At 43.5% G+C, this 18,823-nt stretch overlaps 1 protein-coding gene across 1 annotated transcript; it reads left to right on the top strand.

The window, feature by feature from the left end:
- Positions 1 to 10,820: 10,820 nt before the first annotated feature.
- On the top strand, positions 10,821 to 16,737 carry hmga1a (high mobility group AT-hook 1a; the record flags this gene model as incomplete). Its single annotated transcript, XM_080533156.1, has 5 exons — positions 10,821 to 10,835; positions 11,944 to 12,056; positions 13,491 to 13,571; positions 14,897 to 14,953; positions 16,675 to 16,737. The coding sequence occupies exons 2-5, from the start codon at positions 11,958 to 11,960 to the stop codon at positions 16,735 to 16,737; spliced, it is 300 nt and encodes a 99-aa protein (XP_080389282.1). The 5' UTR covers positions 10,821 to 10,835; positions 11,944 to 11,957.
- Positions 16,738 to 18,823: the final 2,086 nt, after the last annotated feature.

Genomic DNA, 18,823 nt, shown 5'->3' with positions numbered 1-18,823 from the left:
CTAAATGTTCTCCACTTGTAAAATATGTTCTGAACAGTGGAATGGCTGATTTCTAATTGTTTGGAGACCTTTTAAAATCCCTTCCCAGACCTGTACGCATCTACAACCTTCTTTTTGAAGGCATCAGAGAGCTCAAAGGCCTCAGACAGCTGATTTCGCCATGGTGATACCACTCACTTCAACAAACTTCAGCAAACCAAACTAAATGTCTGAGGTTTAAATAAGACAGGCTCCTCCAAAATCCTCTCTAACAATGTTCTAATCATTTGCGCCTGATGTGGTGCACTTGATTCTAATTTTAGGCATTTTAAGTAGTAATAAATGTGGGGGTGTCCTAACTTGTTCCTCACAAGAAAATAGCATTTCTTTTAATTATTATTATTATTATTATTTATTTATTTTCTGAGTGGGGCAGTCCCACTCATTTTTCATTTCATTGGGCAGATGTAGTGAAGACAGACAGGAAAGTAAGGAGAGAGGGCATGTCAGCAGGGCATGGGCCGGATTCGAACCCATGCCGACATGGGCATATGTGTGCACTGTAGACCGCGGTGCTAGACCACTGGACCACCCCAGGCCACACTTTTAATTACATTTTGACAAAACTTTTTTTTTCAGTTTTATTTGTTTAGTTATATAACCACCCATCGCTCAATATTGTAAAAATGATGTATTATGTATTTTCTTGGCCGGGAATGTAACCCTCCATGTCAAGATAGCGAAACAATGTTGTAGGTTGCGCAGGTCATGTCTGTAGCTCCGTGTACTAGCAGCTGTGTTACCAAAGTTATTGGTATTCCTTGTATCTCCACGCCGTCGAGCCTGCCTCTTATTTGTTGTGGTGGTCATATCCCAGCCCTCCGTGGAGATAACATGCTGTTCATTCTGGTCGGAAATAAATGCAATAATAAATCTGCTCACGGAGAAGCGCCTCCGGCACAGATGCAGCACCCCAGCACCGCCCACACCCCCCACACACACACACGCATACACACACCCCCACACACACACACACGCACACACACTCACAGACACACACACACACACACACGCACACACACACACACACACACACACACACACACACACTCACAGACACACACCCCCCCCCCCCACATACACACACACGCACACACACACGCACACACACACTCACACACTCACAGACACACACACACGCGCGCACACCCACAGGACTGCAGCTGCCACTGGGGGAGGTGACAGGCCCAAAATGGGCAGGCGGGCCCCCTCTTGCTTTTGATCAATCAAGTCCGACAGAGAGGAATAGGACGAATTGTAAAACTCCAGATGCACTGTCGCCAAGGTGACTCTCTTCCATTCGTTTAACCTCCAAACAGTGTTGAACATACGCTCATCAGTCAGAATGATATGACATACAGTACAGGTTCTATCCCCCCCCCCCCCCACCCACACACACCCACACACACACACACACAGTTTGTTTGGTGCAGATTGGCTGAAAGTCAATTAAAGGTACAAATGATTGCTTCCAGTTTCAGTTTTTTATGATTGCTAAGTCGCAGTGTTCAAAACTGAAGTCACATTGTCAAAACTCTTCATACAGTCAGCGAAACAGAAGTCCATGTGGACCAAACTGTGACAAATGTTTACATTGCTGCTTTCACACAAAATGCATTGAATGACCACATTCTCCAAATCCATGATCCACTCTTCTCTCATTCAAACTCCACCACCTGAAAAACACTATGTATTTGCAACACACTTTTCCTGAGTGAACATTGTTGCCAGTGTATGGTTGAACGAGCTTCTTTTGAGACATGAATGAAGTCATTGGCCAAGATGCATGTCACCACTGTATGAAGAGTTTTGACAATGTGACTTCGGTTTTGAACACTGCAACTTAGCAATCATATACAATTGTAATAGCCCTTTGATTGTGGTTTCAAGGTGGTTATGCTTTTTTGTTGTTGTTGCAGAATGGAGGTAGTTCTCTTTGCACTAGTTTGTGAATTCAACTAATCTAACAAGTGGTAGTGTCTTGGAGAAGTGCAAGGGTCACAATAGAGGAATGTGAAGGTAATCATATGTGAAGGTAATCAAGTTCACTCTTTCGTATCGGTTGTGCATGTGTACATTATTAGTTTGGTCACTTTTCAGGTAGGCTACAAATGTTTGAATAGTTTGCACAACCACAATGCTGCCTGTAATCTATCCTGAAGGGTAACACTGAGGATCGATCTGCTCTTTATCGAGGTAAGACTGCCCTCTGCTGGAGAGAAAGTACATGACACCCATATCTGTCCTTGTAGAGCGTGGTACAGAAAGACAGTGTTACAGAGAGAAAAGGGTTTCCTTGACAACCAAGATGAGCTGAGGGATTTTTCACGACGCCCATGAGAGGATGTGAAGGGACATATCTACACAACGGCAGACGGATATCAGGTCCCCAAAGAGTTTTTGCTTCTAATTTGCTATGTTTAGTTAAGAGAAAGCACACTCCCTCAGGAGTTACAACACAAAGGATGACAAAGGAAGAAGAAGAAACGGACAGGGATGAAAAGGCGTTCGTTTGGACCACCCCACTCACGTATTTGGTTGGGGGGGGAAAAGCAAAATGTCTCTAAATTATGACCACAAAATAAAAGATTGTATTTAAATCAGACAACCTTTCCCCTGATGTCTCATTGTGCAGTGAAGATGATTTTGATTGAAAACTTTATTAGAAGATTTGCAGAAGTAGGTACATGAAAGTACATATTACATACAAGGTCAACTAACAGGATAAAAACCCAAGAAAGCCACTGGCTTATTTCAATTGGGGTCCTTGATTCACAAAACTATGCTCAAGTGATTGTGGTAGCTCCCAGGGTTTCAAGAACAACCTGTGTTCTACATTATCATTGACATTAGGCTATAGATCCATCAGTCAGATGGAAACGGGATAATCAATCTACATCAAAGTAAGAATTTCCCTATTGGGAAGAAGTCGTTTCAATAGCATTCTTCCATTATTCTGCAATGCACCACTATGTCCACCAGATGGCAGCAGACTCCATATTCTGTAACAAGACAATAAATCAGTCCTCTGCATAGTCCATATGGTATTCTGTATGTGTCAATGGTCCCTAACTCCCTAGGCGTGGGCAGGGGCGCCGCTAGAGATTCTGGGCCCCATGACAGAATATCATTTTGGGCCCCCCCACCTAAACCACCCATCAACCTAAACCCCGTTGAAGTTGATGAACTATTGATGCACTGCAAGAAATCCAATGATGGACATCTTTTGTAAATGTAATTTAAAATTACAGTTAATACAGGAATCAACAATTCAGCAAAGAAATCTCAACATTCTTTAACTTATTAAATTAAGACTTGAACAACACAAGGACAAAAGTATAATTAAATGAAGATTGGAACCCAATTATAAAAGTATAAATCACACAAAAAGTAAAAAATATAATTTTAATGGGGTGGTATTGTGTCTAAATAAATGTAGATCTTGTAAAGATCAGTTGGCCATAATACTGTCAGGATTAGATCAATGAAGAATTACAGCAGAGAGATATTTACTGACTCAGCATTGCTTGTTTCACACAAAGACAAACGTGTCTTATACAAGAGGGAGCAACACAGACATGGTGCCAGCGAAATTGAATGTGAAATGGGAAGATTTTTATTTTTACACTGGCAGTACTGTGGAATAGTATACCTGGAGAGCTAAAAACTATATCTAGCCTAATGCACAACGATTCAAGATAGGAGTAAAGAGATCAAATCAAATCAAAGCTAAACGCTGGGCCTTCTTAGTAGCAAAATCTTTAATAAGATCCTTGAAATCTAGTGATGAAGCCAACTTGCTGTGCTGCTGTCATTGTCCTTTGTTACTTCTTGCTCTTCTTCTTCTGCCTCTTTACCTCTTATTTTTTTTTATTGTATTTAATTTTGCCATTTAGCAGACACTTTTAATCCAAACAATTACGAATTACAGGGACATTCCCCCTGGAGTAACTGAGGGCTAAGTGCCTTACTCAAGGGCACACTAGTAGTGGTGTGGTTTCAGGCGGGATTTGAACTCGCAACCTTCCGATCACAAGTCCAACTCACTATCCACTACTAGACCACCACTACCCCCCCACCTCTGCTCTCCTCTCTGGCTGCCTTGCTTGAAGAGGGCCCTGGCATGGAGTATCCATAGGTACATCATTCATAATATGTCCTATAATAGTATTAACATAATAATACATACATTACACCAGATTAGCTAACTTAAATGTTATCTAGCTAGCTAACAATATTATTAAGATGCCAGTGGTCAATGTTATTGCAATTACTGGAGGAAGAACTATTAACTAAATATGAATATTAGCTAAAGTTGTATTCAATGCTTGCATGGTAATGCAGCATACATTAAAATATTCAAAATCTTAATGCTAACCCCAAAATCCTACTGCTCACCTCCTTCTCCTTCAACTGGGAGGTGGGTTGAGGGAAGGAGTCCTGATCCTGAAGCATCTGTGCATGACGTGATTAGCATGTAACATTATACTAGTTAGCTAGCTAGCTATAGCAAGAGTGCATAGCTGCTGGATACAAATTCACTGAGCTCTAATAACCTATATTTGGACCAAAATTGCACTCATCTCATACATTTAACTGAAATTATACTGACAGTGCACTGTAAGTTAACTATACTTGAAGTTAATGTTAATTAGCTATCCGCTTGTTAAGTCTGACGTCAAAAGTGACGTTTAACTATTTCCGAGTCCAAACTAGAAATTCTCGCACCAGAGTACCAGTGTACTACAGCGGGAATGACAGTTTAATCGTTTTTTAGACTCGGATCTATTCATTCAACAAGGGACACAGCACTTTCCCGTTTTCCCCATATTGTCAGGGTATTTGAGCCTCGGAAAAGCGCTATATAAATATCATTAATTATTATTATTATTTCTCCATTTCGAAGACAGCGCCTCAGCCAACGTTGGGACCCGGAAACAAGTCACGACTTAACAAACGGATAGCGAGCTAACTAGATAATCCACGCAATGATTAGATCACTAAACCACTGTTTTTAGTGATTTTTTTTACTTTTCTCTTTTGAGAACCTGACTTTGGCTTTGCCTTTCACGACATCGTCCACGCACGCACGCGTACATTTGATGCATTTCCAATCTGGCTGTCCTCCATCTGTCCCACACACACGTACTACAGCAGGACATGTTGGTCATGGAAACCTTGTCAGAATGTTCGCGGTAACATTCCTTTAGTCTAGCAGCTCGCGCGCGGTGGACTGAACCATGCAGTGAATAAATAGAGGGGTAAATAATAAGGCTTAATTTTGTTAAACATAGAGAAACAAAACTCCAGTTTGTTTCTTTTGTAACTTTTTTTAATACATAGAATTATAATTTGAATTCGGCTACATTAACGTCCTTATGATAATAATAATAATAATATTATTTATATATATTTTTTTTTTTTTTTTTTTAAGATTCTCATGGGCCCCTGTCAGTGCTGGGCCCTTAGAATCGTCCTAACTTACCACCCCCTTAGCGGCGCCCCTGGGCGTGGGGTCCCTTCTAATTGATGATTTAATCAAGCAAATTAAAAGTCAATGGGTGAATTGAATATATATTAAATATATATTTTTCATATGGATGGATGAATACATTAATTGAAATTCTATTCACATCTATCTTGCATTGAGGATTTAGAATTGGAATTGAACCTAACTCTGCTCCACGTATACAATCAGACCACCTGCACAGGGAGCTAGAGACCAGGGGGTAATTAAGGGATTGAAATGTCCATCAAGCTGATGTTAGCAATCTGAAGGTATTTACGATTAAGAGATTAATTTTCTTATCACCACTTTAAACATCAGCAAACTGTATATAGCTTATTGTTATACACCCGCCAGACCAAAGCAAATCCCTTGTAGGCCTATGTGAAAACCTACTTGGCAATAAATCTGTTTCATATTCTGATTCTGATTAATCAATCACGGTATCTTTGTGAAGAATATGAAAAGGCATTGGATAAGCATATATATATATATATATCGCTGATGCTTTTATTCATAGCAACTTACATTGCAGTGAGTGCATACATTATATAGTCCCAGCGGGACACTCTTTTGTCTTGAAACTGGGATAATGAGGGATAATGAGACTGAAAATAATGAATGAATAACGTTGTCTCTCTTGTCAGCAGCCTTTATTTATTAGGGACTGTTATGGAAAAATGTTGGTTGTCTGCCACTGGATGATGTCACAATTCACCCTGAGAATTTCCTGAGCTTGAGTCACTGTGTGAATGGACCAGGATAGAACATTCCCTGCATAGAAGGTTCAAGGTATAGACACCAGACCACATAAATTAAGAGTGGAAACTTTAAACCTCTCGTAACTCGAATCGGAAGCTGTTTTCTGAATGATGCATCTTGGTGAAATTCTGGATCTGTTTTTTTTTTTTTTTTATGTGTACGTAAGTTTCAAATAAATACTGCGCTCTATTCATCAAACAGAACAGCACGCGCTAGTTCCTGTGTTTGTGTGAGTCAAACACTACTCATGAACCTGGTGAATCAGCCCCATCCCTCGCCCCCTCACCTCCACCCACCCTCTTCACTGAGAGACACACACTCTCTCTCTCTCTCTCTCTCTCTCTCTCTCTCTCTCTCTCTCTCTCTCTCTCTCTCTGTCTCTGTCTCTCTCCCACAACCCTCCTTCCGTATCTTCCTCTTGCAGGGCCAGTGTGTGTGTGTGTGTGTGTGTGTGTGTGTGTATGAGTCATTTCCAGACCCAGTCTGGGCCAATACTAGCTGCACACGCAGGGGGAAACCCAGGCGCAGGCAGGAATAGGCTGTTTTTGTCCACATCTGTTAGTCGGTTTGGCTGTAGGACTCTGCGGTTTACACAGGGCCTAAAAATGGATTGCTTGAATGGGCTGGAGAATGTCTTGGGGGGGGGGGGGGGGGGGTGTATATGCGCATATAGGAGGAGGAAGAAGGACAGGAGAGGGGGGGGCTAGCATCAGCGTGCCAAAATGGCCCAAGACCCCCCTGATGTTTAATAGGATTCCCTCTCTGCCTAGAGCTGCCGTCGTCTACAAGCAGGCAATACAGCCCCTACAGGGAGACTGGATTGGAACTGACTGGGTCTGGTAGATTTGATGGTGGGTGTGTGTGTGTGTGTGTGTGTGTGTGTGTGTGTGTGTGTGTGTGTGTGTGTGTGTGTGTGTTTGTGTGTGTGTGTGTGTGTGTGTGTGTGTGTGTGTGTGTTGTGTGTGTTGTGTGCTAGAATGTATCGGGAATGTTTTTGAGATACGGTATGTGGTTTTGTTCAGCTGCTACTGAGAGAGGACAGAGGAGCGTCCTTCTGTGTAGTACTCATGATTATTCACCACCCTCCATTAAATTACACAATTTTTTACTTCAAACTGTAACTCTGAAATCAAGCTGCTTTCTGTTGCAACTATACCCTCACACACACAGGGTTTAGATAAGGGCATGCTGTTCAAAGGAGGCTGGTGTGGAGGTGGAAATCAAAGGACAGGCTCATTGAAATGCATGGAACGGAATGCATACAAACAACTTAACCTGTTTTATGTGCTCTTGTTCAAACAAGTACCGCATGAGTGACATACAGATTTTTGCATCTGGCTAGACGCCGAATGCTTTTCGGTGTCTCTGTACTTGTACTCTGGCCAATGACAATTAAATAGAATCTGAATCTGACATACCATTATGCTTATGACTGTTTGGTAACCCAGTGTTTCTCTCGTAAGTAAAGCTTTATTTATATAGCACCTTTCATACAAGAAATGCAGCTCAAAGTGCTTTACAACAGGAATAAGAACATAGAGTGAATATAAAAACATATCTAAAAACATATACAAGCATAGAATGAATATAAAAGCAGGGGGAAACAGTAAAAAGAAAAGGTAAAGATAAAATACAATAAAGATCAATTTAAAAAAGGGAAACAATGTACAACCTCTGCTCGTTAATCTAACTTTCCATATCCCTTTCATCTCCCTACCTTACACAGTCTTTCTGTACTTCTCACTGGCTTTCCACCAGCACCACAAACATCAGTTCATCGTAAACAACAATGTGTTGTTCCTTATGAGTTAGCAATTGCTTTGAATACATACTAAAATAACAGCGTTGTGCTGCTGTTGGCCTCCCCCCCCCGTGCAACAGGGACTACCAAATAAAACCTGTAGAACTACATGTAACTATAATTTCTTACAGGCCCCTCTGGTAAAAAATAAATAAAATAAACAATAGGAAAAAGCTATTTAGCTAATTGTGTCCTGCACCGTTAGATCATATGTGGTGCACATATGACCTAATGTTTATATATGACCAGCTGTACAGCACAATCCCCCTATCCTGCTCCAAAGCTCTGCCTATGCAGTAAGGCTCATCCCATCCTTTCGGAGGAGGAGGAGGACATTCCTCAGGCTCTGACACACTCTCTGGGCTTATTGCCCTGTGTTCATCCCAGTATAGAGGGCTGAGTATGGCAGAGATGTGGGGGGAGGGTGGGCTGGGGGGGGGGAGGGGGGAGAGGGGGGAAAAGAGAGGAAGGAAGTGAATAGAGTGAGAGAGGGGGGAGCTGGCGTGCCAGGCAAGCACATGCTGAGCAGAACATTGGATTCATTGAGAAAAAGAGCACTTCTCTTCCATTGATGCCCCATCCAATCCTCATTTCATTCACTCTGGAGATACCCCCTATCTCTGACCATAGACGTATACATCTCAGCGAATAATGTAAACGCACATAATGAGTGCACACACAGCTCCCTAGAAATAAGGTCCATCTAGCTCCTGCTCCAACCCTAACCCTTAACCTAACCACAAACCACAAATCTTCAGCCCCAACTCAAGTGCCAACCTTTACCCTAATTTCAGCCCTAACCCCACCCCCAGCACTAACCCTAGCGCCAGCCCTAACCCTAACATTAGACCTTACCCTAGCTCCAACTTTTACCCTGAATTCAGCCCTTACCCCCAACTAACTACCCCTAAAGCAGCCCAGCCCGGCTTTACTTTATCAACACATACATCAGCGGACGTACTGTACTGTATATCATGTATAGCATGCACTCATGCATTGTCATTCGTATTCATGTCTCGGTAAGAGGGACTTAAGACAGAGTAGGACTGAGCCTTAGGCAGACAAATGGAGAGCTACTTTTGTTGACCCCGGGGGGGGGGCGGCGGGGGGGGGCAGGGAAACGTACCGGCTTAGGGAGGATGAGGGGAGGTGTGTGTGTGGGGGAAGTGGCAAGGTATAATACACGTCTCTGCCACAGTAAATGGCCCATTGTGGCCCGTCCCTTATCCCATGGTTTAGGCTGAGTGGGGGGTATTGGGTGCCATTTGCTTCTAAGGGTGTGTCCCAGAGGGCAGCCGTTTAAGGTGTGATACCTATCTGTTTCACACGCACGGCTCCCCCCATCAACTCCAGGTGGGCTTTTCATTTACATTCAAGCAGAGAAATAGGTCTATCTACCGCCTATCTTAAGGGGGAGGACCACAGTGTGTGTGTGTGTGTGTGTGTGTGTGTGTGTGTGTGTGTGTGTGTGTGTGTGTGTGTGTGTGTGTGTGAGGGGGGTAGGGGTGGGGGGGTTCAATCAATAAGGGCAGAGTAAACAGGAACTCTCTCCACCTCCAGTCCATAATGATAACAAACCGACATTTCAGTCTTTGTTACTTTTGATTTGGTTTCATATCTAGTAGCAGGTTCTGGTTATTTGATTGTAAGAACATTAAACAAATAGAACACCACACAAAAGACACACTGGATCAAAAGGCATATATAAATGCAAAACTAAGATATGGATTACTTTTGTAATGGTTGACATAAATCCCTTATGACCAATTCTTGGGATGAAAATTAGTACTGTCCACTAGTACAATACTGCTGGAGAACTGCTGAAATGCATTACTCTCAAAGTAAATCACTGTGTAACAATATGTGCTTGAGTGATTACAAGACTTACAATAAGAACAACTTCATGCATCGTCTTGCTCATTTAAATTGTGACATTATTCATCATAGGAATGGATCAAATCATTGGAATTTAAATTCAAGATACTAAAGTGTTCCAGGTTAATCCACCTGGTCAATAATCCATGTGGATGGGGGCTTGGGGAATAAAGGGGGGGGGTTGGGTGTTTGGTGATTGTGGGTGTCCCACTTATCATATCTCCGCCTTCCGATGTTAGAGCTCCCGTGAGCGAATTTGCGGACCCTAGGATGGCAGGGGAAGGTAGGGCAATACCGCTACCTGATTGGTTGGCGAAGCACTCGTGAAGAGCCCCCTCATTGGCTGGCGAGACTCGCCAGCCAATGAGGGGGCTCTTCACGAGTGTTTCGCCAACCAATCAGGTAGCGGTATTGCCCTGCCTTCCCCTACCATCCTAAGTTCTGCAAATTCGCCTCCCGTGGGGACGCCTCTTTAAATTGCCCTGAAACTCCCTGAGGCTGGCGCGTTTTCTGCTTCTGGGGGAGACGAGGAAGACGCATATGCTATTTTTGGCACGCTTTGGATTCCCTCCACTAACTGCTTCATTTTTATTCTGGTAATTTCAACAACAACAAAAAAAATCCTATCATTTTATACTTACCACTGTTCCACTTGCCTACTGTATTTTCTAGGGTGCTGCAAACTGGGATTTAAAGGGGCGGGCTCGTATGTAGTCCGAGTCTCTCTGTCGTAAAGACAAGAGCTTTAGTTAAAGGCTTTAACCGGTAAGACAGACAGACAGGCAGACTTGCTTGAAGAGAACCTTTCGATTTAATTTTGATAGGGGAACCGTAACCTTCAAGGGATAAAAGGTAAGCGCACGACGAGAACACAAATGCAATGGACTCAATTGCAAAAAATTGACCTTGCATAAAAATCAGTCGGATTATTTTGAACATATAGCCATGGTGATTTGGCAATAACGACCATGCTGCTGTAGGATTTTTGTAGACAATGTTAATGTATGCACGGCGCACACAAACCTTTTCCTTTCCGGCGCACACAAACAAACCCTTTTGAAGAGGCTTATTATATATATATTTACATTGTTCCGATTCGTCTCTCTTTCTTGTTTTCTATCGCGTGTTCTCCTGGCGCTGGCGCTGCGAGGCATCCGTAGCAGCGACGACTGTGGGGCTTTAAACATTGAGGCATTCAAAGGGCTTCAGAATAAATAGCCAGAGAATTACCGTCCGATTGTATGCATGCATGTGCACCTAGTTTTTGTTTTGTTTTTATAATTATTGTTGTTAACTTATGCATTGTGACAAACTGCATTAACCTAATATTAAGCGCGCAATCAGACTGTGTCTTTTATCGGTTTCCACCAGTGCGCGCGGCCTCCTGCTGAATGTACACAACATAACGTGATCTTAGAATTATAAGGTTCTATCTCCGTTTAGGGTAGTTCAGAGATATTGAGCGTCAAAGTTTGTACATTCCATTATGTTTTGTGAGATGGAACCTTTGTATTTTATTAATTACTAACTCAAAAATGTCAACATTTAAAAAAATAACACCACACATGCATTAATAAACACCTAATGGATCAGATGTAAAAAAAAAATTTTTTTTGACAAAAATGGAGATAGAACCTTATAATTCTAATGTCACGATAATGCAAGCCGGTTGATGGACAATAAATCCTTCCTAGTTTCCTTCATCACCAAACTATTAATAATGCGCCGACGAGACACACGTGGTGATGCAATAACGCAGGGATTAAGTCATGCTCTAATAGCCTATATCATTAATCATGTTTTGTTTATGCACTGAAGAGGACACTACTCGTCCTATGTGTGTAGAGATGCACTCCTACAATCCTGTGAAATAATGCATCCATTAGTATGTTGCATATGATTTGTGGCTGTAGAATCTATCCATTAATCAAATCAAACGTCTTTGCATTTTAATTTAAAGGTTTACAAGGCAACATGAGTGACAAGGGTACCGTCTCACCTAAGGAGAAAGAGGGGGCAGAGAAGAGGGGACGTGGAAGGCCTAGGAAACAACCCCAGGTGAAAAGTTCTGATGTAAGTATCATTCACAGGAACACTTTGAACCTGTAGTTTGCTTTGTAGCTGTGTAGTAGTCTAGTAACCCTGTAATTACTCCACTAACAAATGAACACATGTTATACGTGTTATTCCTGTGTCCTGGTTAATACATGTAGAACAATACCATGCAGCCCCCCTATTGCTTAGGTATATAATGGCTCTGCATGTGTCCCACCTTGTGCTGCAGCAGCCTAGGCCTTAGGAGTAGTTCTCCTGTAGTTACCTTTACCTTTTACCTGACCCGATCCCTCCACAAAGTAGGAGCAGGGTTTAACTTAGTGGGGTCAGATATCCAACCCGTGGTTAAACCCTATGAGTGTCTACTGAGTCATTTCTCTCCTACTGTGGTGGCTCAATAGAAATTGGATATGGTTTTCTTTTCCACCCATATCTCCACCCATCGCTAGGCCCTCTTGAACATCCATAGTGATCTTCCTGTAGTCTGGCAGGTTGTCAGTGACGTGTGTAATCTGAATCCCTTTAAAAAACCAATGGTAACCCACATATCCCACATCCTGATCCGTACTGATTGGTCGACGGGAGCAGAGTTCTGAGCAGGGGATGGCTCATGTTACTGTCACTCTCCAGAGTGTGTTGTTGGTATTGGATTGCCCGGTTGCTAATAGCTGCGGACCGTAAACAGACTAGGGAAGGGTAATAAAAACCTTCACCGCCATAATATACAGCCAGATGTATTAATCATGTTTATTAGTGTTTGCTGTGAAAAACCCCACCCTTTCTGTTCAGTGTTTACAGCTCACAGTAGCCTTTACATTTTGAGTCTTTTTAGCAGCAGACACTCTTGTTCATTTCATACCCCATAGTGGCACGGTCACAGTACTCTCTCTCTGCAAAGCCATTTCACACCCACCCATTGTTCATATTTGAGTGGATGAATAATACTCTATGGTCATAAAACAACGGTCCCATAGATAAATGCGTCAATACTATCCCATTTTACCCTATTATTTACAATCTGTGGGTTACATCCTCTGATCCCCAAACCACTGCTATTTGCAACAGAGCTTGTTTTAGTTTGTAGAACTTGGCTTAGCTCTGACCACCTGTTAGTAGCGACGGGTGTCAGTTGCGCTGACCTTGGAACAGTTCACTCTTTGTGCCATAACAAAAGTCTTCCATGTAAGAAGCTGTGTGTTGTGACACATCATGACACACACGAATGAAAGGCCCAATAACGTGTTCCTCGTTCGAAAGCGCCTTTATTTAAAACTGTTGTGGGACGCGACGACAACATGCAATGAGAGATGCACCATGCGGTTCAGAGGTGTTGCTTGTCTACCCCGTCTGTTGACTGTTTGTGTATCTCTGACTGCTGCTCAAATGTTTCACTCCCCTGTCCGCCTGACTGACTGTGTGTGTGTGTGTGTGTCACCCCCTTTTCTCTCCCAGGAACCCAGTGGGTCCCCTTCTCCAAAGAGGCCCAGGGGAAGGCCGAAGGGCAGCAAAAACAAGACAGTCGTCAAGGCCAAGGTAAGTCAATACCACAGGCCTGTTTTTTACACACGCGAGTGTGTAAAGGTGATCCTCGGGCGGTAGGCTCAATAGCCGTCTCATAGTCATCCTGCAAAGAAAAACAAACAAAAAAAAACACACAAGTGGCATTTGATCCTAGCAAGACGTAGTTGACCCCACAGATCACCCTGAGGGCTGCCGTGGAGCAGCGGGCGGCTGCATCTATTGTTTGTCACTGCTACTAGTAAACTAGTAAACTTCACCCCATGTGACCTGCATGTGCCGCTGCCAACCCCAGTTTCAATTTCATAAATTAAAGCTTCTGAGCTTTAACTAAGCTTCGGGGACGTTGCACCTAAAAAAAGCAATAGAAGAAGATGTGACCCGACGTTAACCTTGATGTTATCTGCGTTGTTGTTGTTCAAAGATAAGGGTATATCGTTTCTACTCTATATAATTGTTATGTCGTTTGTGGCGGTTGAGATGCGTTTTTTTGTTTCGTTTTTTTTTGTTATCACAGCGGTAGCTAGCCTCATCCTGTTAAAAGGATGTCCTGCTGTTAAGTATGATTTATAGGTGTAACAGCTCTCCCTCCTCAAGTATCAAAAATAGCAAGGCCCAGAGCTTCCCCTTTTGGAAGATGTTGGTTTACTGGCTGCTTTTAAAGAGACGCTCACTTTTGGTTAATTCACCATGACTTCCTGTCATCCAGCTTCCTGTAGCCTTGTCATGCACAGTGTGGTGCAGGTGCAGAGGCCGCAAGACTGTTTCCAAGCTGACATTACCCTGCAACCCCCCCCCCCCCACACACACACACACACACACACACACACACGCAGCCCCCCCCCCCCCCCCCCCAAGCACACGGCCCTAGTTCTTTTCTCCCTGTCGTCACCATAGCAACTGCTGATTTCTCCCTCTCGCCCCAACCCTCGAGCTCTTCTCCGCACAATGTCCTAGATGGTGTGCGTGTGTGTGTGTGTGTGTGCGTGAGCGCGCGCGCGTGGGCTCGAGTGAGTGTGCACGCGTGTGTGGTATGTATACATGCATGTTGGTTTTTATGTGTGCGGACGAGAGAAGCCCCCGTTTCTCTTTGGCCAGTTTCACCAGCTGTCTCTGAGCCTCTGACCAGGTGGCCAGCGAACTGGAGTGCACTGTGTGCAGTTCCTGCCGGCTTCCCAGATAATAGCCAATGAACCCGATGCCCTCTAGCCATCTGCCTCTCCGTCCAAGTATTGGTGCCCTCTGGCTGCAGCAAACAGGAACTTCTGTGTGTGCAGGGAACCATTTATTGTCTCTCCCCCCTTCCCATTTATTTATTTATTTTTGTTTGTTTGTTACAGAAGGCAGCAGCACCCTCATCTGCAGGAATGAAACGCAGGGGAAGACCGAAGAAAGAGGTAAGAGTTCCCTCCTCTCGGGTTATAATCGATGGTCGTTATGTCTCTCTCCACATACACAGAGGAACGGAGTTACTGCCCAAGTTTGCTACCCCGCTGGGGTTATAATCCAGCGACATATGGCTGGATTACCTACCCGAAGGATGAACCTCGGGGGGGTGAACTGATATTTGTTCAGTATGAGGGTGTCAGCAAGATAACTGTAGCATTTCTTAAACTAATGCCTCTCCCCCCCCCCTCCTCTCCCTCCCTCCCTTCCTCCCTCCCTCCCTCCTCTCCTTGAGGACTCACTCTCTACTCATCGCTGCTATTTGGTTCCCCTCCACATGCTTACTTTAATCTGCTGCCAGAAATCCCTCAGGCCTTAGTCACAGAAAGGCCCTTACCCACCCACTTTAATGGTCTAGCCTAGACCTGCACACGGCCGTGCTGCACGTGTATTTGCCTATGTTCGTGTTTAGATCGTCTCCCTCATACCAACATTATGATATTATTGCTCTAAATGGCGGTTGACTATATCGAACATCAACTTGGACATAGAAATATGATTTGATTTTTAAAAAAGGCTATGCCATTGAAGTTGTGCAGCATGTACAAGACCAAAACAAGCACTGGCTTGTTTAGCAGGAAGCTGTACTGTAGTATTCTATCATACCCCACCCCCTCGTTTCTGGTGCCTGTGGTTAGGGTTTGCTCCCATAAGCCTGTGTTGCATTAGTCACAGAGGGGAATGACCCACAGTTACCCACCTCACTGGGCTCTGTTTTTATGAATGAAAACTCCAGGGCCAGGGCAGGAGGAAGTCCGCGAGGGTTTGAGGGGAGGGAGGGAGGAAGTGAGTGAGGGTTTGTGGGGGAGGGAGGAAGTCAGTGAGGGGGAGGAGAAGGAGGTGGCGGGGGAGTGGGAGTAGGATGCCTTACTGTGACTCACCTCTCTTTATGATTCACTACGGATGACCAAGCCCTGCCTCTGGTGCTCTTAAGGACTCGCTGCCGTGGTTTGAACTAGGCTGGTGGAGGTAGAAACCAGAAGATGGGCTCATTGTAGTGCATGGAATGGAATGAGGAATGTTGTCAAATACATGACATGCACGTTCCATGCATTACAATGTGCCCGTCCTGCCGATTTCTACCTCCACTAGCCTCCTGTGGTTTGAACACACTCCTTCTCAACTTTGATACTTGTCCCATTGGACATTGGAATGTTTTATAAAGACCATTATTTTGGTTCCCAAGTCCAAATTGCTATAATGGCTAATGCCTCAAAGCAGTTATTGAAGTTGTCAGCTGATGCACTTGTGTACGGTTTGCTTGTATCCGATTATATGTGACAATCAAATTGTTCAGACTTTTATTCAGAAAAATGTAAATAAATGTCAATGTTGTTGAAAGTCAATGACACACTCTAGTCAAGCCAAAATATTGCAATGGATTCGGTGAGTAAGCCCCACAACTACCTAGTTAACTATAACACTACTTTACATTGTTAGCAGGCTCACAAAACAAGCTGTGTTAGTTGACTAGCGAGTGCGTCATTGATTTTCAACAACGTTGACATTTATTGAAAATGTTCTGAATAAAAGTCTGAACATTTGATCAGCTGCCGACTTGTTCCTGGTTTCACCAGCTGGTGTCACATATTACCTTTTGATAGTGGGCTAAATAGTATCGGTGTGAATAAAAGAAACATGGTTTGACCGTTTTGATTTGTTTCCTTTTCAGGAGAAGGAGGAGAAGGCGTCCCAGGAATCGTCTGAGGAGGAGGAGGAGGAGGAAGACCAGTAAACTTGCAACACACGCTACCTCACTCAACATACTGACTTCCTGTTAATATGAGCTGGACTGAATCTCCAATAGCAGTGCCACCACAACCTCTACTGTTCACACTTCTTGCCTTCTAGCCTATGGAGGGTCAAAACAACAACACAGTTCATTCAACGTCTATCCGCAACAGCACTGGAAAAACCATGGACCTTTCTCAAGTATATATCCATCAAGATTCACCAGACAGGTGATGACGACCCGTTCTCTCTACAGTATGTGTATGTGTCTTGGTATTGCAAGTCTTTTATACTGGACTAAAGTATGCTCTGATGGGTTTTTGGACACTTTTTTGTTTAGTAAAAACAGTGTTTAGGGTTCTTTTTTTCTCCTGCTTAATGTTACTCATTTTTTCCTAACGTCTGTGTCTACGTTGGTAGGGCTATAAACATGCTCCATGTTTTGTACTGGACAAAGGTGAATATTACCTAAACTTGCTGTTTTTATTTTGTGTGTGAAGTGGTTAACCTATCCCTTAAACCTACTTACCAGTGGAGGAGCTGATTTTCAAGAGATATATATATATAGTATGAACATAATGAATTAACTGATTATAAAACAAATATTATCCATCTATATTCTGTTTAACTGACCTCTCCCTCGTTATCCCATTGATTGTGTGCAGAATTGACCCTGTCATCCCTCCATCTCTCCCTGAAAGACAAGCTAGCCCTAATTTACTCTCACATGTGGCTCGTCCAAGCCTTTTAACCAACTGTTAGGAACACAACGCCTTGGGTCCTCTGTCCTCCCCTCGAGCGGTCCTCAGAAAGCACTGGAGAAAAAAAAACAGATCTTCTGCTCCAGAGCGTCTTTTTCAGTAAGACGCGAGTGGGAGGACAGAGGAGAGGATGCGAGGCGTCTTGTTCCTAACTAGAAAAGGCTCATGTCTCCTACTGTCCTCCGCCTCCTATAGGCTCCGCCGGGGAAGGCTTGTGTGAAGTGTACTAGTCACTAGGCAACGATCAGTCTGATCATACCGTTAGTTTCTGTCTCATATTCCTCATGTTCCGTGTGCCCTCACATACCTGAGAAATTGTGCTGCTTTCGACTTAACTCACGACAACAGAACATGATGCTGTCTATTGGTCTACGGACGGGGAGGCAAGGATCGAGTGGCGACGAGAGCCTCATTCTCTTAACCACTCCAGGGAGCTTTTTTTTATAAACTGTCTATTGCATTAGCCGTTCTTCTTAATGTGGTCCTACAGTCCTGAAGTGTTTTGTTGCGCCCCTCGGCCAGTTCTAAGATGGACTGTGAAACAAACTGTGGTTGGCCAAACTAGGAGCCCGAGTTGTTACAGAGAGGTTTGTGGCACTGTTTTAATCCATTGGGTCTACAATCGTTGATCATTCCATTTCAGCGCTCACTGCTTTACATACTGAAGACAATTCTGTGTTGTCACTTTGTACAGGATGTTGAAATACTCTGCTCGGTCTGTGAGGATGCTGTCTGCTCCAGAAAAACTGTTTTTGTTGTTGTTGTTTTTGTTGTTGTTGTTTTTTGTTTCTCAGTGTCAGGGAACTCTCGATCACAGTCCCAAATGACTGGGTCTTTCCTCAAACCTAAGCTGCTACATACAACCTCAGTTATGTAACCCGGAAAACTGCAAGTGGTGCCCGACAGAGGCCCAGACTCTCATACCTCACTTAGCAACCGCTTTACTTTTACCATATTATTGCATTCAACTGGTTTCAAATGTACAATGTAAACCTCTGGCAGGAGATGTTTGTGTTACAATAGTCTGTGTATTATTATTTTTTTGTCTTATGAATTAAACCTGAACTGTAACATGGTATTTTTAGAACGACGGCATAACTAGCTTGTGAACATGTGCTCACACACACCCCCCTCCGCTCCTCTCTTGTTTTGAAACAGAGCTTACAGACAGGTTGCTAAAAACCATGTGTGAAGTCAGGGAAACCTGTCAGCTTGGGCAAACTGTGTTTAGATTAGCTGGTGTGTTTTATCTTTATAATAAAGCCTCCTCTGGTGCACTGAAATGTTTGCTTGGTTCAGATTGTCATGGACAAATGTTGTTTTTGTGTG

Source organism: Nansenia antarctica, assembly GCF_963989245.1.
Source record: "Nansenia antarctica genome assembly, chromosome: 6".
NCBI lineage: Eukaryota > Metazoa > Chordata > Actinopteri > Argentiniformes > Microstomatidae > Nansenia > Nansenia antarctica.
The sequence above is the reverse complement of the archived record's forward strand: the minus strand, read 5'-3'. Positions and strand labels throughout refer to the sequence as shown.